Genomic DNA, 23,861 nt, shown 5'->3' with positions numbered 1-23,861 from the left:
CATGTATCTAAAACTAATTCAAGAAATCTGTTGTTAGCTGGAGACGTATAAAAAGATCATCGTAATATTTAACAGTTCACTAAATTAAGTAGCTTTCCCAGCACAAGTAGTTCAGCAAACAAACTTTTTCATAAAATTAAATGCTTACGCTTGCCTAATACTGCATATTACAGTATGTAAAGCTGAAAAGGAGAAGTATTTTTGGAAGAAAGACATATGGTCTGGATAAATCCACATAATACATTGTCTATTTTTGCCACTGGTGTGAAAAGCATAACAGCTAGTATAGTATTATCTTTAATATAAAGTCTGGCACATGCCCAACATTCCTGAAAAGGGCTCTATTGGATAACTGTATAAAGCTCTGATGGTATACATACAGTACAGTGAGGCACTTCATATGTTACGGTGCAGATACAGTAAGTGGTTCAGCTTAAAGCCTTCCTTTTTTGGAAGTCTTTCTTTAGCTTTGCAAAAAGGGCTGTATTGTATTTTTTTTTCCTAAGTGATCTTAAAGTGGTGTGTGCTCAGCACGACCAATGACAAGGAAAGCACTCTGTATGCATTCCCAGTGGGAAGTACTTTTGTGATCTATTGTATATACATCTAGAAAAGTGAGATAAACACCCAGAAAACTGTATAAGGTAAGGATAATCAGCAAAACAAGCGCTGCATGCGGCCTTGTATTGATTTCTTCTAAATTTGGCAGTATACTTGGAACACGTCGTTTATAATAGCAATAAAAGTTAAACAGCTCTGTCCGAATAGAAGATCTGAAACATTAGAAAAATGAAAGCAGCTTCAAACAACTCTATACGCTGAAGAATGACAGAAAATATCTAGTTACCTCAGCAAACGGCTTTTGTCATCCTCAAGCTACAAGAAAGAGTCCTCGGACCATTGTTATTAGCATGACTGGAATTTTCCACAAGACCTTGGAAATCTTACCAGGACTTGCTAAATGTAGCACCACAGATCATGGTAAAGTTACACCCCACCATGGAGAATGAGGATAAAATGCTAAAACATTTGTAAACTGAGATTGGATGTACACTAAAGCCTAGTGTCATGACATGCGTTGCAAACAGCAGTCAGTGGTCAAATAAAAAGGGGAGAGGGATAGACTATTTTCTTTTTGTACCACTCAAAAGTCATCAGGGAATATATCTCGGTCTATTACAGAAAATATTATTGTACAGCCTTTCATAAATACCAGTATCCCAAGTTAGTTAATGGCTTATTATATTTCACAGGAATCTGTTATTTTAAGGTTCAGATTTACTGTTCTTCCCCCACAATATGGTCCATTAACAAAAGTGTGTGCAGTGTCTCTCTATACGCCACTACAGGAGTTGACATTTGTGACATAACAATAGGAAGGCTTGTCTATAACACTGAACTCTGATACCACTGAGATCTGCTCAGCTGCTGGGTCTCAAACACTAATGCAGATGTCCATTTTAAATTCAAAATTTAATATGAACACATCACATTACAGGGACAACGAACATCTTAGTGCCCTCTTCCATAAAATCACTTCAAGTAATTGACATCAATTTAATTTACAGTAGTTACACAAAGGTGAAAATAACAGATCCTCTGTTTCGATTAGAAACAAAAAGTTGCACACGTTCACATACTTACTATTAAATGAATAATAATAAATAATACATACCTGTACTTGTACAGTATATAGTGCTTGTGGACATTTCACTCAAAGCACTCTACAGGTAAACACCACCTCTGTTAAGCATTCACCAGGATGATCCAATGTCAGCCAAAGTGTACCAGTACACTTACCACACATTAGTTTTCAGTGGGGAAGAGAACAGAGTGATAAAGCCAGTTCATACATGCGGCTTATTATAGGAGGCTAAAATTGGTAAAGGCCAGGATGAAATGAAGACCATGACTGTTTCATTTACTCTATATAAAAACTATTACTGAAAATACACGTATAGTAGGTTTACTGTAGGTGCCTTCTAAGAAATTTCCAATCATTCCAGCACAAGTGTACTCTTCTATTGAGGATGTTTTAGTGTAGCTAGCAAATCCACCATTGTATGCAAGCATTGCATTTCCTGTGAGATTTATTTTAAGAACTGAAATAAATGTAGCTACCCATACTCACACTATAATCTGTCGATTTATGCGCTGGCTTCACTCCACACAGAAGAGTGCATAGAAGTTAGCTTCTTTTGTTTTCACAACTATTATGCAATTAAATTAGGATTTACTCAAAAATATTTTTCTGATGCAGACAACTAAATGAATAATAGCGGTTGTCAACGATAGCAACAACAGAAAAGAAGGAAAAGGAGTAAGCCCTTGTGTCAAGGTGTTTTTAAATGAAGACAAGTAATGCGCCACTAATGCCAAAATTGCCCGAAGCTAACGATGGAAATCTTCCATTTGTGAAAAAGGCCTGGCTGTGTACTTGAGATATAAAAGTCAATTATGATCTTTGACATTCCCTTAGCTCTTCACTTGCTGTATCATATTGGATATAAAATATCACAACCTTTCTTGTCGTGCAAACAATCCTCTCTTTGTTCTGTGGCGCCAGGTTTATGTGGCACACTGTGGCTTATCAAGAAAGTTCTGACAGTCTGCTTCTGTCTCCATAGCAGGACAAAACAGCACTACCGCTCCCATTCAGTCAGTTATCACCGCATTAGAGCATACACAATGGACCCATAGTTGAGGGCCAGGCTGAAATTGCGTTTTGACTGTCTGCCACTGAAAACAAAATTCAAAACTGACAATGGCGGGGACATAAAAGTCCTTGTCTTCTGGGAATGGGAATATGTAAACCAGTGGCCCTCATGGGGATGGAGAATAAGTTATTTCCGTAACTGTATGAAAAGATAAGTGAGGCCAACAAAGAACAGCAGCATGTCGACAAGTCTGTGCTGTAGTCTTTGACCTTTTTCTTCCATTTTATACCAAATTCAATATCGGAATCAATAACTCTTTTTAAATGCCACACCACAGCTACCAACTCCTGCTCTGCATGGGGGGAATCAGGAAGAGCTGACAATCTCTGCCAGCCTAACTTACTCATCAAGCTAGTCATGCTGTAAAAGCTCTGCAACACCATACTGGAGGGTTAGCTCTGTATGGAGGAGCAGTGCTTCATTAAAAGCCTGCAGTGCTCAACAAAGTGGAAGAGAGCTGAGAGAGCCTTGGCTAAATAAATAACCCTTCCCTTCGGAAAGTCTAGTTATAGTTGGCTCATTACCTGATCCAGGCATAAGGAAGAAATACACTGAAATCACTGGTATACTATTGTAAAACCTTTTCATTTTCTTATATTTAGAACAATTTAGGGCTTACACAAAGTTAGTGTTTTGTGAAGCACTGAAACCTTGGTACTTATTTGCTTTTAACCCAGATGAATATGCAGTAGATTTGTTTTATATAACCTCTTTAAGGGAATTCATAGAGGCCAGTCACCCACCCTTTCAGTTCTTCCCTGCGCAATGCTATAAAGATGATTAGGAGCAGTTGTAAGGACTATAAAATGCTGTTTTGGACACCAGTGAGGGGTAGCACAGACAATGTGGGGGAAAAATAAGCAACCAGTTCTAAAAGAAATTGCTCTTCATGAATAGGGAGTGTAGTCTGAAGAAACATACAGTAACAAAGGATGAGGAACAAAAGCAATGCAGACCGACGTTTCATATTCTACTGCTGAAAGACTATATGATTGACAACAAATTGCCTAGCTTCCTGCTCTGTGCTGAACTCCTTTCTGTGTGTGTCGTCTAAAATAGTCTTTATACAGAAGCCATTGTGCTGTAATTCCTAAATTATGGCAATTCTTGTACTTCTTTTTTTCTTGATTCTGAGGCCTTCTTTCATTTAACACCCAATTTTTCATTTTTAACAATACAATACTTAGTATCTCATACAGTAGATGATCCATGGTTACCTACAGTATTAAGAAACACAGCATCACTAATTTACAGTGTCAGACAGAAGGAAGCACATTTGTTTGTGGTGATAAGTCTGTCACCTTCTTTGTCCTGGGATGAAAGGGACACCTAATAACCTATCTTCTCCTAGTTTCACAATATACAGTCCGAGATACTTGCTTACATTTTTGGAAATTACTCAGTCCTCTTCATGGGAAAAAAAGTTTTGAGGGAGAGGTGCTTGGTAGGGAAATACTGTTAGCCACAAAACCTCAGGAGGATAAACATAAAAAACAGAATAACCAACATTATGGATTAGTAGGATTGTCACGATGAAACAAATATTGCTATTACTCTTTTTACAACATTTTCGCCTCTTAAAACATTGCATATAATCACCAAATAGTATTTATTATAGATATTTGTAATAATACTAATAATACAATTAACAGCAGCAATTGATTTAAGTGGCTTACTAACTTAGCCTAAAAACAGAGCATAAGTGGTTACCCATAGAGGGTCAATCCCTAATCTTGATATCTAATGTTAACAAGCCCTTCACCTGAAATACTGGACTCAATCCTTTAAAGCCACTTCTGATAAGGCTGTTATGGACATAGAAATTGTTACTGTACAAACCTATGTTACGTATTTTCTAGATGTTTTCAATCGTTAAAATAATTGCATCAACACTCCATTAGCAGTTCAGGTTTCGTTCTGATTTGAAGAGCTATGAAAGGTTTGGCTTTAGTGAGCACAGGGCTAACACTGTTTTAGTGAGGTGGCCCCTTTGCATTTTTTTCTACACAGATTGACTGGTTCTGCTTTAATTAATCAACTGACATAGCCTAGGTCAGAGCCACCTTGCTGCTACACACCCAAAGACACAAGCGGGACTTTGTTATACAATCAAAGCTAAAACCTTGTCACTAACCATATAAAATTAAGGAACATGTAATGTGCTGAAAGTCAAAATCAGATCTTTACATTGAAATAAAACAAAGCAATCTGGCAATGGACATAAAGTGAGATAAAAACTGAAATATGTTGAATGCATGAAGTGCTCAGACCCATGAACTCAATATCTGGTTGAAGCACCTTTGGTATCGATCACCGCTGTAAATCTTTATGGCTAAGTCTCTATAAACCTTCTATACCAACAACATTGTTGCCCATTCTTCTTGGCAGATTTACTCACGTTCAGGGTCTCGAAGTCTTCCTGGATTCTCAACAGGATTGCAGTCAGGACTTTGACTGGGTCACTCAAGGGCTTTCAATTTCTTCTTCTTAAGGCACGTCAGTGAAGCTTTGGCCTCGTGCTCCCGATCACTATTCTGCTGAAATTTGAATTTTTTGTCCTAGTTTTAGGATGAAGCAGGTTTTCGTTTAAGATTAGCAGGTACTTTGTTCCATCTATGTTCCTCTCAGACTTGACAAGTTTCCCATTCCCTGCTGATGATAAGCAGAACATTATACTGCCACCACCATGCTTGACAGCAGGAATGATGTTGACTGAGTGATGCTCTATATTAGGTTTGTCTCAGATGTAACACTTGGAATTTAAATCAAAAGATTGTCTTGTCTGACCCTAAAACCTTTTGCCACATGTTTGCAGTATCACTTAAAGTAGGTGATTGGACAGAGTCCCACAAACTACAGGCTCCAAAGCGATAACATGTAAAATAACTATGCAAGGATCTGAATACTTAAGAAAGGTACTTTAACAAAACTAAGAATAAATGTTTCCTCTTTCTAATAGCACAAAAATATCAATTATTTTGAAGACAAAGCAAATGGGCACAGTCAGATCCTGACTGTCATCACCTGAAATGAGGTTAAGGGTTAGGGCTGATCTCAGGGAAGAGGGAGACATCTCATCCAAGGGTAAAAAAAATACAATAAAATTCCTATTATAAAAGACGCTGTAAGAATACATATTAATCACTAGGTTAGTCAGCATACTTTTTGGTTGTACCTTCTGCAATGTGTTTTGCAATAAAATGTGACAAATTCCTTTTTCTGTATATGAAGGTGAAGGTTTCAATATTTATGTTCTTATTTCAAATTGACCTTTAAATTTTAGGTTTAGCTAAGCAACTCCACCACTGACTGCTAAACACCTGACAAAGGGGCATTGTGTGCATTGTAGTCTAACTATATCTTGATTCACAAGCAATTAGGTAACAACTGAACCATGAAGAGTTTTCTACAGATCATGGCTGACTTGGTACAGCAGTGCTTGGTTCTATCCCTCCTCCTATCTGGGAGCAAGAATAGGTTTTGGATAATAAAGCTGCCAAGCATTGGAAGTTGTACAAGAAGGTTAGATATTTAATAAACTGCCGTATTTCCATGTCCTGCAAATTGTGCAGTTCGACCCCTGCTTTGCACTCAGCAGCACATTTCTCAGGGATCTGTTACTTTCAAAACATCCCCTTTGTTTGTTAAAAGCACTGACATCACTGCTTTACAGGGAACTACATGGTTCAGTGGGTAAACCATTCTTTTTCTTGTTGGTTTTTAATTTAATTGCTTCCAACGTTCTTTTCACAGAGTTAAAGCACTGAACTCTACCATCTTTCTGAAAAAGAAAGGAACTGTTTCCATAATCCAAGTGCATGCAAAGCACTGTACTTGGACCCGTCTGCCAAGTCCATCACAACACTTGAGCTATAAATAAATAAACTGGGGAAGGTGCTGTAGCTGAACAGAGAGATACTGTAGTGGAAATCGAAACGGAGAGGTTCTGTACTGAGAAACGAAGTAAGAGATTAAGGGTTATGCCAACCAAAAACTAAAATCTTTGGGAGTACATTTTGCTTTAACTGTGCTACAAATATACCACAATGCCCACATTGGGAAGGGTGAAAACACTTATCAAATCATATAAATTCACCTCCCATCAGTTTTTTTCTACAGTATATCACAGAAAAGTGTTTTGATATGAGATGCATCTACTGTCAATGACATGCCTTGTTTATTGAGGTTTGTGCTCCTCAGTAAATTAGGAGCAGAAAATCACTATATGGTGACATACGATTAAATTACATAAAAATACACCTGTATTTTATCAATTCAAACCTGACAGTTGTTATTTGACATGGTGGTTTCTGTGTCGTATCAAATTGAGTTTTAAACTATGAGGACGTCTGCTGGACAGAACCTACAGTAGACAAGAAAATAATTACAACAACTACTGTACCTGATGTTTTGTTTCCACTTTCCGAAAAAGACTGAGGTGAAAGCCCTTGTAATCATTAACATTCATGGAACACAACATCCTAAGTTTGGTAAAAAACTGCTTCCTTACAGAGAAAAATGATCCTACTCCAGTTTTAGCATTTAACAAGAGTTATGTACACTATCCCATCATACAGTACACTGTATGTACAGTACATGTACATATTCCATTTAATACAATGAATGTTTGAAATGGATATGAATGAGTATCCTAGGTCGCAAACATGTTCTGTCAATGGTGTTATTTATATCCAAATGTTAGCAGTAGGATAAAACACTTTCAAGGAAACAAAATTAAATTTGAATTGCTGAGATCTGTTTTATTGTTCAAAGGCAATTCTAACTGGAATCAGATATACTGGCATATTTTTTTTATTTTAGTTAAGAATAAGACAAAACAGCTATAGTGCACTTAACAGCAAGCCAAACCCATACATAATTTTGACATTTTTATACATAACTTTCTACACCACAAATCTATCTTTTATCAAACAGATCAGTCTTGTTCTTTTAAAACTTTTTTTCTCTCTCCCAGTTTAAAAGTGGCTCAGTTACTATTTCAATAGGTCATTTATATACCCACAATACAGCATCTGTTTGACGTAAACATTCACCTTGAAAAGCATTTCTTTGAGTGTCAATCAATCAAGCCACAATGACAGCTGTAAAACACATCATCATTATTACTGGCTGTTAAGTCTTACATTATCACAGTGGACTAAATTTATCTTAATCAAAAACAAAACAAGTTAATTTAAGCCAATTCATAAATAAAGTCATCATTACAATTTACCACAAAACATCAGCTTTAGCAAATGTTCATTTTTTAAAGTTCTCACAGAAATTCAATCACGTACTTATATCTTCATACGTAAAACAAGAAATATCAGTTATTGAAAGGAGTATACTATCCAATATCCATCTTTTTCAGTGCTCCTGATGAACTTTGTAATTTATGGAAGAAGTACCAGGTTCGTTGTGCAGAAATGTAGACAACAGACATGATTCATAATCACGTAGGTGGTTATGGATAGCTTTTAAATTAATTCATGAGGTACAGACAAGCCGCAGTGCAGTTCATGGTGCATTTAAAAGACAAAAAAGACGCAAGAATCACCTACAGATTTTCAGATTAATCATTGCACAACTCCATTTCTCGGAGTGTGTTTTATCTCTATTAACATCTTGCAAGGCAGAAGAGGCTCTGAAAGCACAAGTTTTACTGGTAATTTTATTAATATTATTAACCTTATTAAACTGAATGTCTCTTGAGAAACTTCCCTTTTTGCTCGTTCAACACGGTGTCTTTCAAACAAAAGAGAAAAATAAAAACACTGCACCATTTAATCTGATAAAATGTAATAAATAAAACATCCAGAAAGAGTTTGGCTTTTGCGTTTTTGTCCACAAATCAACATTAAAAAGACAACAAAAAAAGCTTTCAAATTGCCGTTGACTTTGAGTAGGTTCTCCGGCTCATAAGTGTCATCTGGACCCTTATCTCAGATCTGAGGAGAGGGGACTGTCAGCAGACCTGTAGGCTTCATTTTGTTAATGCCTCCATCCAGGATACAGACCTTTGGGTAGCACACCTTGACCAGATGGGCAGCAAACTAAAGAAAAAAAAAACGACAATAGGTTTTTGGGAGATATACAAAAAAGGATCTGATAAAAGCATACTAAAATAATTTTTCCAAAAATGTTAACCCTGCGTATCAGGCCTTTTAGCAGTTTTGGCTATGAGTAGATTTTTAACCCAATAAGCACAAATTCCAGCCATTTCGTGAAAGTATTACTAGAAATACACAAAATTGTGGTGCAGATTGTTTGGAAAACCACACTATTTCCAATTATACGTATCTGCTCTCCATTTCCACTAATGTCTCTCACTCGCAGTCTTCATTCTTGACCTTCAACTAGCCCAGCATCATTTTTCAAGTCTTTGAATATATAAATATAAAATTTTCATGTAACTTTCTATGTAGACATACAATAACTTTAACCTAACTAGCCTTACTCTACTCTAGTGTTGGAGAGTAAATAAATTATAATTCTATGTATTGCAGAAAAGGAGAAAACAGTGTATAAATCAACAGCTGTTTGGCAAAATCAATTGTGTGCTGTGAATGTGCAGTCACAACTTGTTTTGATTTCTAAAATATTAACTGAAGCTGCTTTCCAAGTATGGAGATATTTTTAAACATCATAATATCAATAAAAAGAGGGAAACTGAGACAGAATGTACAGTACTGTATAAAGCCTCATCTAAGACCAACAAACCTTTGGTAAAAACGTGCAGAGACATTATTTCATGTCAAAGGAATGTCAACTTCTGCAATGTGGTACAACATTAAATTTTCAAAAAGCCTTTTCAAAAGCTTACCTGCAGCGTTCCCAGGACTTTGCCCTAAAATTATGCACTTTCTTACACCAGAACTGACCAAAGTCTCAATGGGCTGATGAGTCACCTCTGAGCCTACTGTCACAACTCAGGCTGCTGTGGAATTAGTGCAAAGGCCTTCCCATTCACCCTCAGTGAAGGACAGACCCTTGTTTGTGTGTCTGCAGTCAAATACTGCAGGATCCATTAACATTTGTGAACAACGCCTAAAATCCAATCATTAACCACTTCCAGGAATGACCCTTCTGTAATGTTTAAAAGCACACTTGGAATTTGGAGTGATGATTTGCTAGGAGAAAGATGTTTTACGGCAACATTGGAAAACATGTTTAGTATACAGATGCATGATAAAGGTATTGCATTTTAAAAAAAAAAGCTGGTCCTCACAAAGTCAAGGAAGCAGGCAGCTCCTACAGAGTGTAGGAATACACATTGATCTTAAGGAGGATATTTTTGTTGCGGCCTAAAAACTGTTTTGCAATGTTCATATAATGCTGACAAGAAGTGGGGAAAAAGGCTTACGTATTCATCTCACAGTGGCATGAGGATATAGAGGATATAGAGCAAATGAGCTGCAAAGGACTTGCTACTGTGCCTCAATGGGAGCTTTGCATTCTTTCCACAAACACTGAAACCACATCTGCACTTAGTAAGCTTTGAGAAGCCATTTTAGTAACAATGGGTAACACTGGGAAGGCTGACTCTACAGTTAATGTATTATTAAAGCGGACACTACAAAAAGTTGTTCCAGGTTTCTCCTAAAATCCCATCACAATTGTCCTACATAATGATTGATTCGAAAAGGTAAACATCTTGTAGTCCGTCCCATTAACGTGTAGTTGAAATTCACAGATAACCATACCAGCAGGTCACAGAAATGTTTAGCTCTGTCACTGGCTTGATGAATTTTAAAAGACCTAAGAAATTAGAGAAAGTAATATCCACTCAGTGCTTTTCACCTTAATACTACTAAAAAGGGCGATTCGGAAAAGAAAAAGACCAGGCTGTACCTTATAAAACCTGAATGAGCATTTGGAAGCCTGCTAGAAAAACAAAATAGACCTAATGCTTATCTAAACTAAAAAAAACTGCACACAAAGAACACTGAGAGAACATCATGCATGTATATCATGTCTTGCTGTTTATTCTACATGGAGTTCTGGTTGCTGTCATTTCAGCTTGCTTTTTTGTGATATGTACAGTAGCTTTAAGATTAGAATTCTAAAAATTGAATCAGAAGGAGTGTGAATGGCACATCTTAAGATATTTTCACATTTCTGAAGACAGCTTTTGCAGCTCTTGCCAGGATAGGAAGCTAAAGCTGATCATTTAGAGACAGCCAAGAAAAACTAATCGAACATGAAACAAATTAAGAAACGAAACGATGCCAAAGGGCAGACTGCACAGGCTGGTGCTTTAAGACATTCTTAAGTGCATGTGGACAGTGACTGAAGGACCTTGAACTCCTCAAGTATACTGTATCTAAATGTTGTCAGGCAACAGCTGAGCCCAATCAAGATAAGACCTTTTGAAAGTGCACAAGTAGGGAAAAGGGGGCTTCTCTCTCAATCTTCACTTTTCGTAAGAACATTCTGTTCTTTGATCACGTCTGCTGGCATTTTATTAGGCACTTCACGGAATTAGAATATTCTTTTGGCTATCTCTACAGAACTCAAATATGCAGCACACTACACTGTATTTAGCCATGAGCACATGTATTTCTTTTTTTCACATAAAATAAATTGTATCTATTTTAAATTATTTTAATGGTTTACCCCCCGTGTATCAGAACGAGACACTAGATTTCTCAGCTTTCTGATGTATTGGAAATGAACCCTTTAATTTAGCTTTAATGCAATATTATTAAAAAGGGGTCTTGTCCAGTCAGTATGCAGCCACAAACAAATTGACCAATTGCTTTGTTCTTAGGATTTCACATTAAATGCAGATGTGGGTTATTTGCCATCATTTTAGAATGGAGATAAAAGGATATGACAAGATGGATATCATTGTAATTACAAAGATGTCACATGGGATCAGAAACTCATTCCAGTCTTTGGCAGACTCGGAACAACTAGGAAATGACACATTTAGGTAATTAATTTAAATGCATTTCAGCTAAATATTCATCTAATAATCTGTGTTGTGCTGAATTATCTGCACTCATGATACACTGCATGGACCTCATTGGTATTAATAGCTATTAAATGATGTACTCAGAGTAAATAGTTGTTTGATTGCTATCACATTTTCCATACTGGGAATTAGCAGAGGTAGAGGCAGTTTTGTTAACGCCTACTGAATAAAGGGCATTAATCTTTATTAATTGATTCTGTGCTTGGCTTTACTCCTCACCCAGCACTCCCACAAGCTTCTGGCTAACACTTTGCCTGAGCGTCACAGTTTTCTGTACATCCAAGAGATTTTCACAACTTCCAGTATGCACTTCCAAAAGGGTGCAAAGCCTCTTTTAACCCTGTTTAAGCTTTCTTAAACAAGTCAGGAACATTTAATGAAGCAAAGTGTTGTTAGGTACAATACACAATGTTGAAGAATATGAGAAAGACAACTTTGCTTTGGATAATCAAGGCAGTTTAATAGATGATTTTAAGCATGGTGGTGCAGTGGTTAGCATTGTTGCCTTGGAACGCTGGGGCCCTTTGGCACTATCATCATGGAGTTTGTGTGTTCACCCTGTGTTCATATGGGTGTCCACCCACAGTCCAAAGACGGAGAGATCACTTTATTGGCCATATACAATTTCTTGTATTAGGAATTTGTCTTTTCGCATACCCCAACTTGCTCTCCAAGAGACACACAGATAAAGAGAAAAGCTTGGGGTCAGAGCGCAGGGTCAGCCATTTATACAGCACCCCTGGAGCAGTTGGGGTTAAGGGGCCTTGCCCAGGGGCCCAGAGGAGTAGGATTCCTCTGTCGGCTACGGGATACAAACTGGCAACCTTCCAGCCACAGGCGTAGGCACAGATCCTTAGCCACAGAGCCATTGCACTGCATACAGGTGGGTTAATGGGCTTGTGGGAAAACTGGCCCTGGTGTGTGCGTGTCTGTGTCTGTGTGTGCCCTGCGTTGGACTGGTGTTCTGTCTATTTGAATTCAGGTTTGACATACCAGCAGTGAATAAAACATTGAACTAAAATGTAAAATGTAATGATTTTCAGACGTATGGTTAAAGGCATATATGTTCCGTGAGACAGCACCTGCTATTGCACTAATGAAGTTTAAAAGTTTAGCGTTTATGTATTTTATATAAACAATTGATTTGAAGGGAATCATTTAAGGACGATGGATTAACATTAGGGTGAGCATTATGGCAGGACAAACAGTGAAGTCATAAGGCTTACCCCTGCAACTGTGGTTTAGCAAAAAGCCTTTGCTGGTTTGAAACAGCTCTGTCTGGACAGACAGTCCAGTGGGTCTATACTTGTCAAGCACTGGGCTTTATATACAATTATTGGTGCGCACACTAGATTTTGATTTAATAGTTAGGAATAGTTTCTGGAAAGAGAATTTTTGCAGAAAAAATACAAAAAAACATTTGGATACAATCACAACTCCAAACATCTTTGGGTGCATTGAGCTACCAATGGGAAATTTGTCCCAAATGCCTTCAAAATGGAACACATTTGTTACCCAGAGAATATTTTGGTATTTCAAACAATATTTACATTTGTTACATTTTCACATTTAAAAACATTACCTTGAATGTTTGCAAAGAACATTTAGTATCAAACAGAGCAAATAGTTGTAAACGTGTATATTTGCACAAATATCATTACAACATCTGAGAATATAGCAAAGGTTAAGAGGTGAATTACATTTATTCTTGGGAATTAGCAGCATCTCCTGCATTTATAAGCAAAATACTTATTGCATTTTGAAGTGTGCTGTTTTTTTTTAAAAAAAATCTATTCAAAAAGTCAATAGTATTGATTTTTGCCTCTACTGAAATCTCCAACACCTGCGTTATTTTTAGGAAGTGGTAAGTAGGCCCACAATATCTTCTGGGAATGTTTGCACAAATCTACAGACAGCAAATGTGTTGTGACATAATCGGCTTCCTAACTCCTTCTCTAGCATTTTTGCCACTAAACTCTGGAAACTCTTTTCCTTGATTAGTTCTTATGTTCTATATTTTTGGCAGGTACACTGTAAAGCATAATATTTAAGTTTGAAATTAGTCTGGAGTCGGTTTGTTTGATCAGTAGCCAAAACCTGATTTCTTGGAAGATAATGATGATTATACTACCATTAAGATTAGGAAAAAAAACAGCAGCGCAATAAAACTGAACCCAAATCTATATAAGATGACTTATACTGCCTCATCTGAGCATGACTAGAGGATCAGTTGAATAATAAAATACTAGCTATTTGTTGCTGCTCTCTTTATCTGAAAAGAGGTACAGTAATAGCTTTGTTTCATTATGCATGAATATTGATTAACTAAAGTTTGAGAAAATGACTGTATTTCCACAGTACTCTAATGCTTGAGCGAGTCTTGGCTCATGATGTTTTGCTGTTGAGAACTTTGGGTTATCAGAAATCCAGCTTGAAGTGGTTTGGAAGAACATCAATCACAGCATTTCTATTTTAAAAACAGTTGAAGGGAAAATCTGGAATTCCATGGAGGACATGCAATGTGCATTTCAGAACTGTTCTCCGTACCTGCATACTTCATTGTACCATAACCCCAACCGCACTTCAGCTGTAATTCCCACAAAACTGAAGGCACAAGACCCTCCTCCATACACTTCTTATCTTCTAATAGATGGACATGATGATGGAGTGTGGTCTGGGCCACTTTTAGAGAGAGCTGTTTCTCACTTGTCTTTGCAGCTGTATTTATAATGCTTTACTTTACAGTTTGATCCAATGTTTGCACAGCTCTGAGTCTGACTGAAGGCTTTCTTAATACAATTCCACATACATTTTGTTTTGGATAAGAATAAAGCGCAAAAGTGCACTGTTACACTTACTGTAGTTTTGACTGTGATAAATGTAATAGCTGCTGAATGTGAAGTTAGAAAACAATACAAAGGGGAAGATAAATATGATAGTGATAAAAAAGTAGTCAACATTTAGTAAATCTGGTGAAAAAGGAAACGTTTTCAAAATAATAATAATTTCACAACTCAATTGCACAACAGTAAAACGAATTGATACTGTATGTAAGGAAAAACAGGCATAAAAGTGAAAGAGGAGATGCAGACAACTTTCACTAAAAGCTTATGTTTAGTTTTTTACCTTTACTTCTTACTGTTTTGCAGAAAGATTACACCTTTAATTCTGCTTTCATTATGGCTCAATTAGCATCTCATTTCCCACAGACATTCACTTCAGTCTGAAGTATCTGCTCTTTAAAGTTGCTTCAAAGGGTACAGAACATGTGGAACTCAAACACTGTCCTGCAAGACCTTGAAATCAGCTATATCTTCAACTCTGTTGTGGAGCCAAATCAGTGAAAAAGAAAGCAATTTTTGTTACATAATACTCTAAGCAATGAGCACCCATATCTTCACAGCTTATGTAAAAAAGTAAAAGTCTTTCCTAAAACATTTCTGCATTACTGATACTGCAGCAGCATTAAATGCCTATCAATTTTTTTTTCTATACATAGTAAATGGGGCGGAGCGGTGGCTCTGTGGCTAAGGATCTGCGCCTGTGGCTGGAAGGTTGCCTGTTCAAATCCCGCAGTCGGCAGAGGAATCCTACTCCGTTGGGCTACAGAGCAAGGCCCTTAACCCCAACTGCTCCAGGGGCGCCGTACAATGGCAGACCCTGCACTCTGACTCCAGGCTCTCTCCCTGTCTGTGTGTCTGTGTGTCTCATGGAGAGCAAGCTGGGGTATGCGAAAAGATAATTCCTAATGCAAGAAATTGTAAAGGGTTAATAAAGTGATGTTATTATTATTAAATAACTAATTAGAGAATAAAATACAGGTTTTGAAATATATAGAAAATGAAATTTTGTATTGATAATTCAATTACCTACATACATTTTTTTCCAGAACTTGGCTGTAGTTGTTTTGTTTTCTCAACTTTGAAATGTGAAAAGCTAAGAAAATAAAACTTTTGTAAGCAACAACACAGCAAAGAAGCTTGAGCATGCAGAGACCACAACTAGCCTAAATACTGCTGCTGCCTGACACATCATAATCTCCATCACTCTGTTGGGAGATTAAGAGAGTCATTTTATACCATTTTGGCTTCAAGTGAGTAGAAAATTGATGAGTGTAATGTGGCTGTAGAGACACAGGAACGATTTTGGTGGTCTTGCAAGTATTTCACAGGGAGCTGATTAGGACTGAGATATCTTTTCTGGCCAGACAGGGTGTAGTGTGTACAATGTGACTGGCAAAAGTGGACAAAGGAGCTCACCGGGTTCAACATTGTGACCACAAAAGCTCTTATTCTCAGTTGATATGATACCAGCATTACTGCTTCACACATAGCCAGCCTGTTCACATAACAAGTTTAACATGTCCCCAGTGTTATTCTTTTTTGTGGGTGCACCATACATAGTCCTGGTCATAGCTTTTAATTTACAAGCAACTAGAAACTTCTTGGTGTTTGTGAGCACCCTTGTGGAGTCACCATAGCTTGGGAGCTTATGCATGGAGTTTGCTGAAGCATGTTTTCCATTGATAACTGCAGTGCTGCTACATAATATACTGACCAAAATGATCTTGGCTTTGACTTACTAGTGTCTTCCATTTGGTATAACCAGAGCACTCTGTGTAAAACTAATCTCAGAAGATGCTTCACAGAAGACATTGCACATGTGAGTGCAAACTATGCCTTTGCTCCCACATACTAATAGCTTGAGATGTTCTGTATTTTTGCTGTCTTGCTGACAACGTCCTAATCCTGTGAGGGATAGGCTGATCTTTGTTTTTGAGGCCTGCTTCTATACGTTTGCCTGTAGCATGTGCTCTCAAGGTATAGTGTTTAACAATTCCAATTCTGTTATAAAGGGAATCTGTAGGCATCTTCTGGGGACCAAACATTTACAAGAAAGCTTTGTGAACTGTCAGACATGAACGCAGGCTTCAGGTGGACTTGCCATCAGCTTGAAGTACTCCTAAGGCATGAGCTCTTTGTTCATTCAATTTATTCAAAGAGTTTTCTGGTGCTGTTTTTACATGAATAAGTCACATGGACAAGATCTTAATCTTAGCCTTAGGTTGATACCACGAGATAGTATCAGAATCACACAAGTTTCTGACTCAAATAAATGAGGCCTTGAATTACTGCCTTAGGACCATATCAAGGGGAGCATTTCCAAAGTACATGCACAGTCAACAAAAGAAACAAAACTCTTTAACGTCTTCCCCCTTGTTTTATTACAAGGCGTAGCATTTTTCAGCATTCATGTTCATTTTTGCTATGAAATGCTGAAACTATAAGAAAAATCCAACAGCTCTATCTACTCATCAGGGGTAATGCAATGCTCCACTGTTTCTTTCCTTTCCATCTTACTGATCACTTCCCTAAGTTCAAGAGATCAGTGCTGGCAGCACACAGAGGTGAAACTTGAAAAGGAAGGGCAATGACCTCTGAATTCCTGGAAAAACAAAAGCATTCAGGGGGCAATTTTTGTCATGCACTTCCATCGCCATTGCCCTCATTACTGTGATGTCTATGTCCTAAAGCTATCATCACCACAAGACCTAGATGCATGAAGAGGGAGCTGCTCATGCATGCTCTCTTATCTACACTGCTAAGTGTAGGTTTTGCTAACAAATGTTAACAGATTTTATTTGCACCAAAATTCATGCAAAAGAAATACTGGATCCACAAAACGAGAGCAAGCAAAAAGATATGTACAGTACTGCAGAATAAATAATGGCTATAGGCTGACACACAATAATATTCTAAATATTAAATTGGAGTTAATTTCTTTGTGTGCTTCAAAAATTTAACTAACTACATATATAGTGACAGCCAGCGGTGAAATAAAGATGGAGGTTTTGATTTTATTTAGCCTAGTTTGTAAGTTGTGCTTGTGTACTTTTCTTTAGTTAAAATCAAAACACATACTGTAGCTTTTGGCTGGGGTTATAGACATTGTGTATATGTAACTTTTGTTTCCTTGTGTTGATATATGAATGCAATTTATAATTGATATCCCTTATCATTTTTCATCATTTTTTAAAATTTGTCGTGAAAATCTACAAAGTTACATTTGACATTTTTAGTATATAGTGCCTCGCTTTAACATTGTAGAGATCCAAAAGGTTATTGCAAGAAATATATAACATCAGAAACAGGGAATTTAATCAAGGTAAAGCTAGTGGGATTTGTAATGGCTCTGTATATTAAAGTTGCAAAAGAAAATACTCTGTTACACAACCTAATGGGTCTAAACAGACTCCAAATAGTCTAAACAGTTGAATTACCATCTTCTAACCCTTCTAGAAAGCTTATAAGATCTCAAAAGTTAAGCAAGGCTTGACCTAGTCAGTTTTGATGTGGGAGATCTTTAAGGAAAACTAGGTTACTTTTGTAAGGCCGTGTCCCAATTCTTGCACCATGTCCTAAAGTCGGCAATGTGACGTCGAGCAAGTGTGGACTTAAAGTGCGTCAGTATTCAAGAGCGCACCATTTGTAAAAGGGTAATGGGACACTCTTGCGTGACGTCACTCGTTTGTTAAATGGCTCACAGTCAAAATGCTATCTGTTGTTTTCCAGTGGCTAAGAGCATGTCAGCTGATACGTTTCTTAAAAAGAATGTTTCTTTCTCCACTCGCAGTTTGGTGAAATTGAATGTCATCTCGTCTATCCCTGCACAAAAGTAGTGACAATTTGTGTTCATTCATAATAATCATAATTCCTTACACTTATATAGTGCTTTTCTAGACACTCCACTTAAAGCACTTTACAGGTATTGGAGACTCCCCACAACCACTACCGATATGCAGCCTCAACCTGCGCCAGAACGCTCAGCACACATCAGCTATCAGAGGGGAGGAGAACATATGATGAAGCCAGTTCATAGATGGGGGTTATTAGTAGGCCATGATTGGTAAAGGCCAATGGGAAATTTGGCCAGGATGCCAGGGTAACACCCCTACTCTTTTCAAGAAACACCCTGGGATTTTTTATGATCACAGAGAGTAAGGACCTTGTTTTTACATCTCACTTGACGGATGGCGCCTTTTTACAGTACAGTGTCCCCGTCACTATAGTGGGGCATTTGGACCCACACAGACTGCAGGGTGAGCGCTCCCTGCTGGCCCCACTAACACCTCTTCCAGCAGCAACCTTAGTTTATCCCAGGAGGTCTCCCATCCAGGTACTGACCAGGCTCACTGCTGAGCTTCAGTGGGTTGCCAGTTGTGAGTTGCAGGATGGCATGGCTTCTGGCATACAGCATACATACAGCTGGCATACAGCACATTTGAAGGGGACAAGGCCATGGATGTGCATACATAAGTGGTGATGGTGGACCCGTAGGAGGGCACTACTGCCTGAACCAGAAATATCAAACCAATACTGCAGTACGATGACAAGGGACGCTATGCAGAAGGAGGTGCCATCCTTTTGGATGTGACGTTAAACTGAGATACTGGCATGATTCGTCATTAAACAACTGAAAGCACCATTCATAAGACTAAAGGGTTTTTACCCCCAGTCTACTGGTTGTAGTACATTTTTAGTTTGTGAAACCTGGCCCCCCTAGAATTCCTTCTTAATTCAACTGGTGAAGCAATTTCTCACTTTTCTACTTTTTCTGCTGTGTAGTGGAGCTGCTGGTGCACAAAGACAGCTGCATTTCAGCCAGGTGGCTCCCCATATGGTAAGAACTCCAGTATCCTTTGGAATGAAGAGTGCTATATTACTGTAAATCTAAAATGTCAGGAAATTATTAATATTCATAATAACACCTACTATTATTAAACAAAAGTTCCCTAACAGTGTTAATTGCTCTGATCTCTGGTTCAACAGCTCTGGGGTTATAACAAGTCTCCTTATGTTGCTGTCATCTAATTAATTTGAACCACTTGACAGCACTTAGTGTAATCGGATTTAAAGGCTAGCAAGTCTCTATAAATGTCTCTTTTATGCCTTAAACATATAAAATCCAAAATGCTATAAGAAGTTAAAAAGGCTGTTGTTTAGAAAAATACTGTTCATAACTACGTTATGAGGTGCACTACCTACATGCACAAGGGTGCAGGTAGTGAAATATATTTAGCTAAGCAACACAAAAAAGGCAAGAATAGTTTAAAGAACAACTAATAACTCTTCCATATAAATCCCATTCTCTGTTTAACATGATATACTGTACAGTATGTATTGTTGCCAAGTACTCCTGTTTAACAGTTTGATGTTACACATGGAAACAAGGTTTCACCAAAAAATGTTGTGTTTTTCTTCATTTTACTTTCCTGATGCACGCACACTGACACTGCTCCTTACTTATGGTTTTATTGAACTGTTTATTGGACTTTTCTAAAATGTTCAAAACACAGGGTAAGCAATAATGAAGAAAGACCCAAGGGCAATCATTTTCCAAATAAGCACTGCGCATTGACATTTCACTGCTTCTGGATTTGAGAAAAGGAAATTGAGTTTTGTAAGGCATGTGAAGGCTTGGTATGCACAGAATTGGGGATCTGCTAGCCAAAATACTGATAGTCAAATATATCTGTAAATGCATCATTGATTATTCTCTAAGGGCCTGGCTTTGGAAAAACATGTTCCATTCTTAGATCTTTTAATCACAGACATAAAAGTCACTTGGCCTAAGTTTCGTAGTTTGGTTTGGTTAGTAGTTAATTGATCCAGGGGTCTCATCCAGCTGTTTCTTGAAAGAAACCAGGGTATCAGCTTCGACAACATGGTTAGGTAGCTTGTTCTATATTGCCATAACCCTTTGGTATAAAAAGGTGCCTCCCGTTCTTGGTTTAAAATGTACTTCCATGTAGTTTCTACTTGTGCCCACTGGTTTTTGTTTCACTGTTGTACTGGGTTGGTCAATGCTTCAGGAATTTTGAATATCTGCATCAAAGGCACCATGTAACTAACCTTCTCTGTTCAAGACTACAAAGGTGTAGCTTCTTCAGCATGTCACTGCGGGATATCTCCTTAATCGTCAGAAAGTACAGTATCTGCTTGTATCTGATTCCAGAAAGCCAATATCTTTTCCATAATGTGGTGACCAGAATTGTACACAATATTCTAAATGAGGCCTTAGTAGCATGTGATACAATTTTGTTTGACTGTTTAATTGCCTCTCCACATTGTCTAAAAGGCAGAAGTGATGTGTCAGCAAAAACTGCAATGTGACTGGTTCCAAATTCGCTGCCGGCAATAAGAATGAACGGGACGCACTCACCGTGGCTGCACTCTTCATGGCATTGCTGATGACCACAATGACCCGGCCTTTGAAGCTCTGAAGGGTTGAGTTAGCTGCACACTGGACCAGCTCTCCATCTGGCCCAAAGGCAGTGCTGTAGGGAATATTTATACTGCCTGATATGTGGCCCCGATGAAAACTGTGAATGTTGTCAAGGTCAAAGCCAACTCAAATGGCACAGGGCACAGGATCCAGGTAATAATAATAATATTAATAATAATAATAATAATAATAATAATAATAAAACTTTATTTTATATAGCGTCTTTAAAGGTGGCTTCTCAAAGCGCTTTACAGGATGACAATAACAAAAAATAAGAAGACTACAACAATAAATAAGAAGAATACACAAGATAAGACACAATTACAATTACAACAATACAACAATAACAATAGAGGAGACTGTGGAAGGTGGTACTAAGAAGAGCAGAGGGGTGAAGAATGGAACAAGTTAAGTAAAGGCTTTTCTGAAGAAGAAGGTAATCTTTAAAAAGTCTGTTTTCAGTAGCTCTACTGATCCTCATTCTGCATTTGTTAGGTTTCCAACAGCTTTTTTCCCCTCTTCACACGTTTTATTTGTGAACAGTTGTGAGTAACTGCTGTTATTTCTAGGACAGAAAACTAAAAAACAAGAAACTAAGATGGAAAACTAAAAAACAAGAGCCACCTGAGCCATCTTATGTATTTGATGAATTAAGCAGCAGAAAGTTAAGTGCTCATCCAGCTGTTCATTGAAAGTTCAAGCAATCAACATTATTTAAATTAATTAGTCCAAAACTACTATATCAAGATGTTAAGAAAGAGATACAGTGAAACTTTATTTTAACGTATAATTGGACAGGTGGCTCTGACATTCTTGGTCCCCTGTTCACAATTAATTGATGTTCTCATATTTCTAAAACCCACACCACACATAAAATGGCTTCACAGTGGGTATTGAGAATGTCTTAAAGCATGATAACACCATGGGAAATTTGGGTCAAAACAGTATATTTTAATTATTCTTTATAGTTTTGGTGCTACATCACAGTAGGTCGCATCTGGCTTCCTACTGAATAGTTTTAAAGCTGCTACGTGTCAGATATTTCTTTCTTTTCAAATGACTAAGCCGTTATCGAATCTAATAAAATACAACCACTTTGGTCTTCCTTAGCAGACTACTAATGCTCTAAGAGGATGCAGGACAGACCTCTGAGTTTTGTGAGCCAGCAGAGTAAATGCTTTAATTGCACGGAAGCAGCTATAAAGACACATATGGGATCCATACAACATGCCGGAGTTTTTATGAATTTGGCTAATTGTACTTTAGAAATCATTTTATGTATTTTCTGTCACATATGCATATTTCATGCAGACTTCAGCAGTCCTAAAGTACAGGCTCATCATTACATGTCTATCTGACCATATCAGCACTACTTCTGGAATGACAATTGCAGTTAAATAGCCTGTGATAAAAAATCATTTAAGAATACAAATATTCAATGTTCTCAAGCTTAAAAGACTTAGGTACAAGTAAAGTGTTGGCATTTTTTATGTATAATTAGCTTCCAACTATGGGAAACATCGTAATTGCGGATTAGGCATTGATTGCAATGCTAGAAAGCAAAGCCAGAAGCAAGTACTTAATTCTACTTTGTTCTGGAGTAGTTTGCATTGTAAGGGTCTCCTTTCAGGAAGCCATTGAATCCACAGGATTTAATCACAAAGGTTTGTCTTAACTTCGCCCCTCCACTAATCCAATGTGATTAACAGATCTATAAATCTCTTTAAAACAATTAGCTCTTACATTTCTCTGACCTCAAAGAATGTTTTGTTTTCAAGCTGTAAAGCTCAATTTAATTAAAAATATATGAACTCTTTTCAGCTTAAAAAACATTAAACCTACTTTGCACATGATCTTCCCATTACAAACAACACATGCATTATGTGATATTATTAAACCAAAGTTTGTTATCACAAGTCAAGTAGGCTTAAGGATGGATTTGTGGCTACTGAAACTGGCAAACGTTTTACTAAGAAACGTATAAAAATCGATATACTAGAATGCTTGCTTGTAACAGAGTCAGAAAGAGAACTATAATGTGTCCATTTTAGTTTTGCACAGTAAAATCTAAAGCCAAATATAACAGCTTAACGTACACAAAGCTTAAAATTGCATGGTGTTGCCTAGAATAATACATTTAGTTGGCTATTTAAGACAAAAAACTGTAGACTCAGATATAGGGTCACACAAACGAGAATTTCAGGGTGATCTGATTGTCTCTCAAAGATGGATTATTTGTTAATAAAAACAGGACGTGCAGGGTCTCCTAAACACCTGGAGATTCAAATATAATGTTCAGACATCACCAGTTAAAGCCTGGTATATGTCATCAACCAACCAGGACTGCGATGAACTAAGCTGTGGCATGTAGTTGCTAGAGTGCCACAGAAGTAAAACAAGCTTTTATCATTCTGGATTTCCTTGGATTTACATCTAATAGTAAACTCTGTGACTTGCTGTATTTTGTCAGTAAGAGCCACATCACTCATCCAATAATCTATCGACGATAGACTGGAATGGTCTAAGAACATCGAGGCCATCTACAAGAAGGGACAGAGCCGACTTTACTTCTTGAGGAGGCTCAGGTCCTTCAATGTATGTAGTAAGATGCTACATATGTTCTATCAGTCGGTGGTAGCGAGCGCCATTTTCTACGCAGTGGTATGCTGGGGCCCTGGGATTAGAGCAGTGGATTCTAACAGGCTGAACAAGCTCATCAGAAGAGCAAGCTCTGTCATTGGGTCTGACCTGGACCCCTTGGAGGTAGTGGCTGAGAGGAGAATGGTGTCCAAACTAGAGGCCATCATTGACAACATCTCCCATCCTCTCTATGACAGGCTTGTAGAAATGAAGAGCACGTTCAGCAATAGAATGATTCATTC

General features: G+C 37.6%; 1 protein-coding gene across 1 annotated transcript in view; it reads right to left on the bottom strand.

The window, feature by feature from the left end:
* Positions 1 to 7,451: 7,451 nt before the first annotated feature.
* tbck (TBC1 domain containing kinase) overlaps positions 7,452 to 23,861 on the bottom strand; it is a 77,729-nt gene continuing 61,319 nt past the window's right edge. Inside the window, exons 24-25 of the mRNA XM_088625160.1 lie at positions 20,917 to 21,076; positions 7,452 to 8,770 (exon numbers count right to left, since the gene is read on the bottom strand). Of these exons, the coding sequence (XP_088481286.1) occupies positions 8,660 to 8,770; positions 20,917 to 21,076 (271 nt within the window). The 3' untranslated portion in view covers positions 7,452 to 8,659. The remainder of the gene's footprint in view (positions 8,771 to 20,916; positions 21,077 to 23,861) is intronic.

Source organism: Lepisosteus platostomus, chromosome 1 (assembly GCF_059453375.1).
Source record: "Lepisosteus platostomus isolate fLepPlt1 chromosome 1, fLepPlt1.hap1, whole genome shotgun sequence".
NCBI lineage: Eukaryota > Metazoa > Chordata > Actinopteri > Semionotiformes > Lepisosteidae > Lepisosteus > Lepisosteus platostomus.
Note: the sequence above shows the minus strand (reverse complement) of the source record. Positions and strands in the feature narration are given on the sequence as shown.